Here is an 11412-nt window from a genome sequence, read left to right on the forward strand (position 1 = left end):
CTGTTGCCTCTTATGCCTTTGTGCTCACACAGATACAGAGGAGTGCCCTGCATCAGTAAATGCACAAGACCCACACTGGGTGCAAAATACACTGATTATTGGGTGGGTTCTGCGATAATAGAGTGCAACCTACACCTCCCCACTCTGCTATGCCATGCACTAAGCAGTCTTCTTTACAGTCATTGAACTCTACGTGAGTTAGGCCAACAATGTCATATTTCTTAATGTAGGAGAATTGTACTATGTGTTTGGGAGGCAAATAGAGCATGGAGGCTCCTGATAAGAGCAAGTACACCAGCCTCACCTTCCCCATTTACTTTGTTGGCTGTTTGTGATCCTTGCATCACTCTCTAACTGCAAATCATTGTTAACAACATGATTAAATCAACAACAGAAAACAGTTCTCTCTGGTCAGTAGCAGTGATTGGTCTAAGTTGAGGATTACTTTACCATCTGAAATATTCTCTGTCATGATCCTCACATACTCATCGCGGTCACTGCGGCTCTGCTCATGGTGAAAGCCCAAGGCATGGTTGAGCTCATGCTGGATGCTACCTCTCGATAAGCAACCACCTATCAATGATAATGGCTGGGGTCCGCCAGCCCTTCCCATGAAAGACCAGCAGCTGGGAGAGACAAGGAGTAAAAGAGAGACAGTTCTGAGAACACTTGAAACCTGAAAACAGTGACCTCATTGAGAGCAGCCTCTGCAACACAGAATACTAGATACACTTGAGACAACAGTATCAGGAGAAGGATGAAGTCAGACCCACCACAACAGTTGTGCAATTTCTCATACTTTTTTCTTTTACCCTAAAATATCCCCTGCCTATTTGTTTATATGGCACGCTATGAGGTTCCTTAGAGCCACCATTTGCAATACTCTGACATGAGGCAATCATCTCTCCATTAGTCTCAGCATCCTGTATCTTTGCCTTCTCTGTGCATGATCTGGCTTATGGGGGTGCTGTCTCTTCGTTTTGGGGGCACATTTCTTCGCAGAGTAGCAATCTATTGGCCTCACTGTGTAAAAGTAAGTCAAGGGGCTAAAGCTTCAAAGTGTGTGAACATTATGTACATAACTTGTCATAATGATGACTGATCATTGGAATGTGTGATCCCAGTAAATATTTCACAAACGCCACTTGGGCAGCTATAGGTAGGGTGACCCATAGTCGTTTACAAATATTTATATTTTAAGAATGTTCATTTTAAGATTGAACCTGACATTCGTACACAGAGGACTCCATCCCCAACTTCCACTTCTTCTTCTTCCTCTGCTGCTCTATATTTCAGAGACTGAAGAGAAATCAGAAGGTTTCCCACTAGAGCAGCTCCATGTAAAGTGTAGCAGCCCCCACCTCACATCTGCGCCTAAACAGTGACCTATACAATGCAGTGTGAGATGATGCCCTTTCCAGACTCCTCTCAGAGTAGTTGAACTCTGAACCCCACCTAATTGGCTCGCTGCTTGAACTTGCAAAGATTCACTGTACTGGCAAAGACTGTCAGTGGACCTCACTGTGAACAGAAGCCGAAGCTGTCCAGCTACCCCCGGGACACTTTGTGGACATGGATCCTAGTGGACCTGTATGGTCCGCGCAGATGTGGGTGGAGCTGAGTGTGGCCACCTTCCGGATGTGTGACGTTACAATAAAAGGTTTTACCACGCATGCCTTTAGAACGCGGTTTTTACTAGGCATGCCTTTACAATGTATAGTGCTTTGGGGTGCTGGATAGTGAATAGTTTAATTTACTATTCCAACTCCAGTCCCCGTGGATAGTAGGGAAGGTGTTGGATAGTACATTAAACCTATTCCCTATCCTAGAGCGCCCCCCAGCGCAATACGTTGTAATGGTTTGCGTTGTAAAAGTTGCGCCGTAAAGGCACTGCGTGGTAAAAGTTGCGTTGCAAAGGATGTTCCCCCCACCTTCCTTTTGGATGTGTAAAAGTCAGAAGGCCCTGCTGAAGCTTTTAACTTCCATATGGCTGCTGATCTTGCATTCATGGAATTCTATGTATGGAAAAGCAACACTGCTTTCTTCTGCGTGTAAACCTATGGATGTAGGGAAATATTTATGTTCAAGACACACACGGCAGTGCAGAAGGTCACATTGCTGTACAGCACTGATTGACGGGGAAAGGGCAGGAAGGCATAGTATTCAAGTTAATCAAGCACATTCCCACCTTTTCTCCAGCACTTGCGCCCTTTTGGGAGCCTGGCCCCAACACACCAACCGTTGCGCAGTGGTGCAAGGGTGTCTGTTTTTTAGGGATGATTGTTTTTTAAAGAAAGGCGTATCTTTTTCAACAAAACAATCCCCTGAGGCTTTTTCCTCTTTCTATGTGTAATGAAAATGTATATAAACATATTTCTCCTTGTTATGCCTAAGCTGGATATGCATGGATTTTCAGCGCATTCCCAGGTTTACAACTTCTAGTAAAAAGTGTGAATGCTTTAAAATGCATGGACGTTGTGTGGGAACACCCTCGCAATGCCCATGGTAACGCCTCCCTCGCATGCAGTAATGCGGCATAGCAATTTGTTCTGCATTACATTACGTAAGATTTATGAAGCCACCCAGGTTCACGCAAGGTAACCTTGCATAGCATCATAAACTTCGTTTTTATATTGCGTCTCTCCTGCACCACACTGCATGGAGCAAGTGCGATGCAGAGGGGTCCATAAATATGCCCCCTATACTTTTTTCAAGAATACACACACAAGTGCGTAGGAGTCCGTCTCTTTTTCTTTTTAGAATTACCTGTGACTACCTACTCTCTTTGATATGTATATCAAGAAGCATGAATCTAAGCTAGTTACTGCAGGATTGGAGCTTTCATAGATTCACATGCCTGAATCATTCCCCGTCGTAGAGATGGGAGTCTCCAGTACATAAAAAAGCAATGCTTAGTAGTATAGCAAAATGAAAAGAGGCCTAGGCCCATTTCCCTTTTGCAACCCATAACCCTTGTTATGTAAAAGTGACCAAACTTTTCCCTGAACCAATCAGAGCTCCTCACCTTCTAGAACCCTCCTGAGAGAACCTTCTGCTCCTCATATTTTCTACCGCACGTTGTGTTAGGGAGCCTCCTTTGAGCTCTGCTCAAACTCTTCAGTATATTCAATTGATATTGAGCCTGAGTGTTTTTTCCTTCTCCAGATTTATTTATTTGGAATACTTCAGACTATTTCTCCTTCTGCTACCATGGCTGACAAGGAGAAAAAATTATTATTTAGAGCTTGTGCCACCTGCTCTAACAAAAGGCTCTATACAGACGACCCTCATAAGGACTGCATCTACTGCCTTTATCCAGACCATCAGGCAAAGGATTGCAAGGTATGTCGTACCTTTTCTAATAAAACTTTGAGGGACCGTGAAGAAAGGCTTCTACTCTGGCTTCAAAAGGTGAAAGCTAGGAAGGAGATCTTATCCAATCAATCAATCAATCAATCAAACCCTTTATAGAGCGCGCTACTCACCTGTGAGGTTCTCAAGGCGCTGAAAGAGGAGGGGGGGTGCTACTACTGCTCGACCAGTGACAGTGAGAAGGAGTCCTCTTCTTCCAGAAGATCTCAGAAAAGGAGCAGATCTCCTCAGGCTGATACCTCAGGGGAAAGACCTGAAAAGGCCCAAAAAAGACCACCCCAGGGTCTTCAGGGCGCAGTCCCTCAAAATCTCCTTCAAGCAAAGAGAAGGAGAAGAAGGGTCATGCTTTGGGTGTTAAACATACCAAGAAAACTAGTTCAGAGCTCTCAAAATCTCCCCCGAAGGTCAAGATTTCTGTCAAGAAACCATCCTCCACACCTTCTGAGGTGAAAGTGGAGAAATCTGCGTCGTCAACGGGAGCGTCGACGAGGAAACTAACACTGATGTCGAAGAAACCTGAGGTAATAGCTGTTTCAAGAGCTTTATCGCCGTCGACAGTACCACCGTCGACGACAGTGTCGACAAAGAGATCGGAGACAATGGCGTCGGCGACGAGAGCATCTGCGGCTACGACTACAACCACATCGTCAACGGGATCGTCGACGACGGCAGTGATGACGGGATCGTCGACGGCAACAACGACAACATTAACGGCAACGTCGATAGTAGCTTCGACGACGATGATATCGTTGACTGCTTCGACGGCGATCTCTTCGACGGGCTCGTTGATGAGGGTAATAACCCAGAAAATAGGTTTTTGACCTGGAAAAGGACAATTACGCCAGAACTTACCACTCCAAGTAAGAAGTCGTCTCTGGTACCATCTCACCTTCTTGAGGAAGAGGATTTGCAAGGGGACGAAGATGATGGCGGCCCTTTTGGTTATGCTAGTAGCCCTTCTCAGTTGCAGGTGAAGTACCAAGAGGAGGATTCAGATTATGAAGATCAAGAGCGCACTCAGCAACAATACCGCCAGGAACAGCAGGAAGAGATGACCAGTGTACCATCTTCCTTGTTAAAAGATCTACAATTCATGTTAATGGATTATAGGAGGAGATATCCTGTACCTCAAGCCTCAAGGAAAATATCCGAGGCTATGCCTCAACCACGCTCTGTACCAAGTACACCAGTGCGTATGCGGGACATCTTACCAGAACCCCTCCCAATATCTCCACCACTGAGATCTGGTCAAGACCCAAGAACCACAGATGAGGAGGAAGAAGGAGAGATCACGGACCCTAGCAGAGAGTGGGACGATTATCTCATTCCGTCACCTTCTTCTCTGTCTCTGAAGCCTGTTGATTCTCCACCGGAGGACCTAGGTGAGGTTCATAATTTAATGAAGAGAGCCACTAAAAGATTCACACTTACCATGTCAGAGGATAAGGCGGAATGTTTCTTGTATGACTTCAAGGAACCCTATCGTAGGACAGTACGATCCTTACCGAGTGTAAGGCATCTTTGGGAAAAAGGCCTGAAGGTCATGGACGCACCAGCTAAAGTGACTCCAGTGCTCGCCAGGTTGGACAAAAAATATAAGGCACGTTCAGATGCTCCAGCTTGTCTTTTAGGTCATCTTAAGCCGGACTCATTTATTACCCAAGCAGCCAAGCAAAAATCAAGAAATCTGTCAGCTCCTAATATGGCGCCTCCGGACAGGGAGGGTAGAAGGCTGGACAATGCGGGAAGAGATTTTCCTCTATGTCGGCTCTGTAAGTGAAAGCTGCGAATGCCCTGGCCATTCTAGGGAGGTACGATAGGCAAATGCCGAAGTCATAGATTGCGCTATTGACATAGCGACCACGACATTCAGATCTCTGGGAGGAGCTGCAGTACTACGCAGGCAAGGATGGTTGAGGGCAAAGGCATTTAGAACGGAAGTCCAGAATAAAATCTTGGACCTTCCTTTCAACGGTGAAGATCAATTTGGCAAGCATATAGATGATGCACGACAGAGTATCAAAAAAGATACGGATACGGCTAAGTCATTGGAAACTCTACAATACAGGAAAGTTCCTTTTCGAGGCTCTAGAGGTAGAGGTCAATCATCTTGCAAGGGAAGATACCAACAGGGTTGATATTCCTCTTACTCCACCTTATCTCAGCCCTACCGTCAGCAGTATACACTGCGCCAGTCAGAACGCTACACAAAATCGACCCTGAGAGGGAAAGGAGGTCGTCAGGGGAAAGACAACACTCACGACAAATGTCAACCTTCTAATTCCGGCTACACCGATCCCATGAGATCACATGTTCCCCTGGGTGGAAAGATTGCTCATTATTTTCAAAATTGGCAACAGATAACCATTGACCAATGGGTCCTCAACATTATTCAATTCGGCCACACTCTAGAATTTCTACCGAAACCTCCTCATACGCCGCCAATACATCAGAAGGTCAAGCGTTTACATCAAATGCGAGAGGAGATTCGGGCAATGCTCTGAAAGGGAGCAATAGAACCGGTACCGAACTCCCAGAGTGGAAGGGGTTTTATTCCCGCTTTTTTCTTGTCAAGAAAAACATCCTTCAATGGTGGCCGATTCTGGACCTCAGATTCCTAAACACCTATCTCAAAAAGCAATCTTTCCACAGATTTTTGTCGCTTTCAGCGCACCCAGGAAGGGCTTCCCTTTATCGAAACGTGAGATGACCAGACGGATTTCCAGTGCTATAGTATATTGTCACAAAGCTGCTGGGAAACCTCTGCACGCACAAGAGCAGTGTTCACCTCCACTGCGTTATTTGCAGGAGTGCCGATCCAGGTTACCTGCAGGGCGACTTGAAGTACTATGCACACCTTTACCAGGCACTACTGCTTGGAAGCAGCTGCAGAGACAGATGTGGCGGTGGGAGATGTGGTGCTGAGAAACATTATATGATAATGGTGAGCCCTCTTTGCATCCCTCCATCCTTTTGTCTTTGTTACAAATGCACTTTTTTCTATAGTTATGTTTAGTTACAGTGATTGCAATATTAATACGCAGAATTCTAAAGTAACTATGTGCTGTATTAAATGACTATATGAAAAAAAGCGGTGCTTTATGCTACTGCTCGCTATTCTGATTCAGGCATGTGAATCTATGAAAGCTCCAATACTGAAGTAAGAAAACAAGTGTAACTGTAGTTCTCCAATATTGGAAGCTGTCATAGATTCACATGCGACCCACCCTCCTCCCCTGAGAGGCTCACCTTGGATTTACCACAAAGAGTGGTTTTATGCACAGGTGCGCCAAAATCTTAAGAGCAGAAGGTTCTCTCAGGAGGGTTCTAGAGGGTGAGGAGCTCTGATTGGTTCAGGGAAAAGTTTGGTCTCTTTTACCTAACAAGAGTTATGGGTTGCAAAAGGGAAATGGGCCTAGGCCTCTTTTCAGTTTGCTATACTACTAAGCATTGCTTTTTTATGTACTGGAGACTCCAGTCTCGACGACGGGGAATGATTCAGGCATGTGAATCTATGAAAGCTTCCAATACTGGAGTACTTCAGTTACAGGTAAGTAACTTGTTTACTTATGGGTCCACGAAAGCAAGCAGAGGCATGATGACAAACCCTGTGTCTATAGGATAAGCTGTGGTGTCAATATCTACCACCTCACCTATCATTCCTAAACAGCTCACCAATCTATCTTTAGACCCGCAGACACTGCAAATCTATCCTAGGAACCACGGTTTGTTTCTATCTGCACTGCTTTCCAGATCTAGGTCAATGACTATTCAGTGTATCAATTCTTCGAAGGACAGTGATAGGATGCAGACATTGGACATCCATGTGAGGGTGGAACAGCAGTGACTTGGGACTTGTGGAGTGTGTAAAAACACTGCGCTATAACAAGAGTTTGTTGCGAACAGTGTTTGATTGTGTATGTCCAGGATCACACACAGGTGCCGGTTGGATGAAGGACCCACCACCATCGATGATAATATTAAACCTTCATTTTACAGAACATATAGCAACCAGGTTAGACTACAGAGTGCCGGTGAGCCAGAGTGCACTGGCTCCCCCAAGAGAGGCAACGGCTACAAACTGATTATGTATTCATGGGGGTAACCCAGAAGCAGGTCCTTTCTTTACCCATCTCCCGGTGCAATCTGGAGGTAGTCCGTTTCCGTGGTGCGGTCCACAAAGCGGATGCAGGTCAATCCTGCAAATTCTGAGATAGCATCAGTGATGCTAGCGGCTTCGGTATCACCTGTAGAAGAATGAAGAGTTTGTAAGAAGGGAGAAATGAGGGCAGATAGATCAAGCAGTGGAACTACTTCTTCCAGATGCAACCTCCACCACCACAGCACATACTCACTGTAACCGCTGAGAGTGTAGGGAACTTTAACCGTCCCATCACTGGATTTGGGCCAAAAGCAGCTGCTGTCCTTACATATCCTGGCACTGCGGCCAGGTTTCACAGCGATGTCTCCACCTTGCAGGAGCTGTTTGCTTTCTGGAATGAGAGTAGATACACTGAGTGAATGAATTAAAGCTCCTCTAGTTACATATAGCAGAAGGAAAGAGGTACAGGGCAAGTGGGATGAAGGAAGCTGCAGCATTCTGGAGCGCAAGTCATCATGCAATAGCAAACAATCTACAGTGAAACAACACACTCTGCCTTCCATGAGTGAAGCATTAGTGCAGCAGGTACAGTGTCATCGGAGCCCGGGGCCTGAGCGGCCTACTATGCTGTGATTACTGCTATCTTTCACTATGTCACTAGTGCCTTTGTACGGGCTGGCACCTATTTTCCATGAAAGACTTTGATTCAGAGCAGGAGAGAGAAGCACAAAAAGGAGAAAGAAGCACAAAGATAGAGACAGAAAAAACAGTGACAAGTAGGAAAGCAGTGATGTTTGTCACTTAAAGAAGGAGGTAAAGAGGTAGAGCGCATATGGAGGGTGGAATCAATACTATGACTTGGTTTTCTGCACATTGAAAATTGAAGGCGCAAGCGGTGGGCACTGAGCAAATCTTTGGACTCAGGTACTTACTGCCCACAATACCCTGGCTCAAACCCCTTCCCCCCATTCACCAAAGAACACATGGTGGTGAGGAATTTATACAGGGCCTGATTGACAACTCTGAGCTACTTGTATGTTGAGCGGAAATTTCTCACATTAGACTAATACACTATCTAGGAAAGTATTCCAGGGTTCTTGTAGGAACCGCTGCAATTAAGACCATTCACCCGGGTAATCAGATCCCGAGATTCCACAACATGGGTTTCTGAATTATACACAATGTCCACAGCAGCTAGAGAATAGCCAGGTAGAGAGCTTCGCTCCACCCACATGGCACTTCTGACCACCCCTCGATTTAAAAAGAAGAAGGCTGGTGGAGCAAAATTTGCGGCTCTCGCCCCTGCGTTTTGGAACTCCCTCCCTGTGGCACTCCGCATTACATCCTCTTACACAGAGTTCCGAAAAAGCCAAAACTCTGCTCTTCTCCCGAGCCTTTGCTGTCTAATCTTCCCCTGCTCCTGCTGTTACCTCGCAATCTGAAAAGCGCTATGAAACCGTGTGGTATAAGCGCGCTATACAAATGTTTTTAAATTCAAAATTCAAATTCAAATTAAATTCAAATTCAAGAATATGGCTCCATTCACATCAGACAGGCCTGGGAAGCAGACATCTAAATGGTGCTGAGCAATGCAAATGGAAATATTGTTGTATGCAAACCAAGAAGGTCTCCCCAAATGATAGACCTAAACTGCTTCCTGTTTGCATCATAAATAATTTACACCAGCAGGACACCATACCTGCCTGTGGAGCCAGGCAGTTCATTCAGGGTTTATTCACATGCCCAGGTCCATATCTTAGTTTAATGGTGTAGGATCATGTGAACCATCTATTATGATTTGTAGCCATTATCTGTTCTATTAGCCTGTGTTAAACTGATTCCACACTGGGCTAAATGATTTACTGTGATTGATCCATTACTGGCTGAAGGCAGAATTGTAGCGAACTGCTAGGGGGCACAATTATGTAGTCACAGGCAGTAACAGAATGGAAACATATGCTTCACTGCACCCTCTACCTCTAGGCACCAGAGAAGTATGTGTCGCACTCAGGGCACATCTAGTGGAGGATGAGGCAGACACTCGGCTTGTCCAGGGGCAGAATCAAACAGAGACAGGCGGTATCCCTGGAGCATAAATGAAAATCCAACCCACTAGACAATCATACACTCATGAAAGCACCTGCCCCATACCACAAACCCTATTAATGGAGGGTAAAAGGGATCAGAGCTACGTGTACACTTGCAGGCCTAAAGGATGTATAGGAGGGTTAAAGTACTCTCTGGGTACTCATGAAATGTTACGCTAAATGATCACGGGTGTGAAATTTCTGCTTGGCTGCCTTTTTTTCCTATCTTTCTCTTGGGAGACCTGGGGCTGCATTTTCCATAGTGACCCTGGAACGGAATGTGCGACCTCATTCTGCACCTCCGGCACAATTGTATTACGGAAGAGATCGCAGATATATGTAATACTGATACCACTGGTCCCTCAGGGCAGCTTGAGTTTGCGGCTGGCCTGGGGGCAGCACATTCATTGTCCTAGGACACAGTGTCTCTGTTTGCAACTGGCATGCCTGCTTAAAGGTGCACCGTGGTACAAACGCGGACAGTGTGAGCTACATGTATGTAATACGGGCTCAAGATCAGAGGTGACTGCTGCTGGGATGCAATGTTTTTCTGCTATTATGCATTACTCGAAACCCTCTGAGCAAATGGAATTGGTATTGTTATGTTCAAATATTAATTCTGAAAAAGGAGAAGCTTCACTCGTGTGGTGTACAGTTCATGGAAGAACCCTTCCAACACAGTAAAGTGACACTAGGATAGTGGAAATGTTTAAGAGTTGTTATTCTTGCATAGAAAGTAGTTTGTCAAAAAAAGGATGGCTTACAGTAAAGCCAATCATACTTTAGCATAAACCTCCTACACCTGGAGACGTCACACGTTAAAGTAATGTAGACACCATGTCAGTCACTCGCTTGAACAAACATGAGAATGTAGCACCTGAGTCCTGATTTGATTTATATTTGGAAAGCGCTGCGTATACCCTAAGGCGTCTTGGCGCTGTGTCTGCACTTCTTACAAATTGGAAAAGACCACAATAGAAGTACAGGAATTGATTTGGTTCCAAAGAATGGAAGCAGCGTTACCAAAACGTCCGCCTTCCCAGGAGGCTCTACGGATCTTAGGAGCAGCCATGGTTTCAGAGTAGAGAGAACACAGGTTTCTTCTGGGGGTGTACATGATGTTTTTTCCCTCAAATAGGCCGGGCCTGTTCCATGCCGGGCTTTGTGCGCCGTACAGAGTGCTTTAAAAGCCACCCTGCTCTTGATCGGCAACCAGCGTAGCTTCTTGAGCACCTTGGCTACAGATTCCTGTGGCTCTCCCGTAGCCTAAGACTCCACCTCCTTTAACAGAGAACTGGAAACTTACCTTAATGAAACTGATTCTATGCTCCATGAATCCCACTACTATTCTCTCTACACTTCTCTCCATCCACCTCTCGATGATCCACTTGATATTCCTTTTTTTCCTGCGATTGTCGTTGCCTGTTTCTATTGACACTCATTCATTCCATAAAGTATTTTGAATCAAAACCCCATCCATAGGTGCACAGAAACTGCCTGATGTTGAGAAGATCGCCCAGTCCCAGTGGCCGCAGCAGACAACAAAGAGGTCTGTTTGAGCATCAGTTGCAGGATTTCGGGTGGGGAGGGGGGCGGGGAGCACGCATCTGCAGACCCTGAAGCACAGGGTGGCCCCCAACCTTTCATGGGGCCCCCAAACTTTCAGGGGCCACTATTCATCTTAAAGCATATGCATATCTGTGAGATACTGAAGACTCAGAGGCACCTCATAACGTTCTGTAGGGGCCCAACCATTTTGTGCTATGTCACTATGCAGGATGGGTGGACTATTAGGCTTTGGCTTGGTCAGTAGTAGGAAGTTGTCTTCTTGACCAAGATACCACTGAGGGG

The 11412-nt window shown here is 45.7% G+C and overlaps 1 protein-coding gene across 1 annotated transcript in view; it reads right to left on the reverse strand.

The window, feature by feature from the left end:
• Window positions 1-8214, reverse strand: part of LOC147729350 (astacin-like metalloendopeptidase) — a 97713-nt gene extending 89499 nt beyond the window's left edge. The window contains exons 1-3 of the mRNA XM_086959837.1: window positions 7728-8214; window positions 7502-7619; window positions 451-626 (exon numbers count right to left, since the gene is read on the reverse strand). Of these exons, the coding sequence (XP_086815963.1) occupies window positions 451-626; window positions 7502-7619; window positions 7728-8037 (604 nt within the window). The 5' untranslated portion in view covers window positions 8038-8214. The remainder of the gene's footprint in view (window positions 1-450; window positions 627-7501; window positions 7620-7727) is intronic.
• Window positions 8215-11412: the final 3198 nt, after the last annotated feature.

The sequence above is a fragment of the Lissotriton vulgaris genome, chromosome 2_2 (genome assembly GCF_964263255.1).
Source record: "Lissotriton vulgaris chromosome 2_2, aLisVul1.2, whole genome shotgun sequence".
Taxonomy (NCBI): Eukaryota; Metazoa; Chordata; class Amphibia; order Caudata; family Salamandridae; genus Lissotriton; species Lissotriton vulgaris.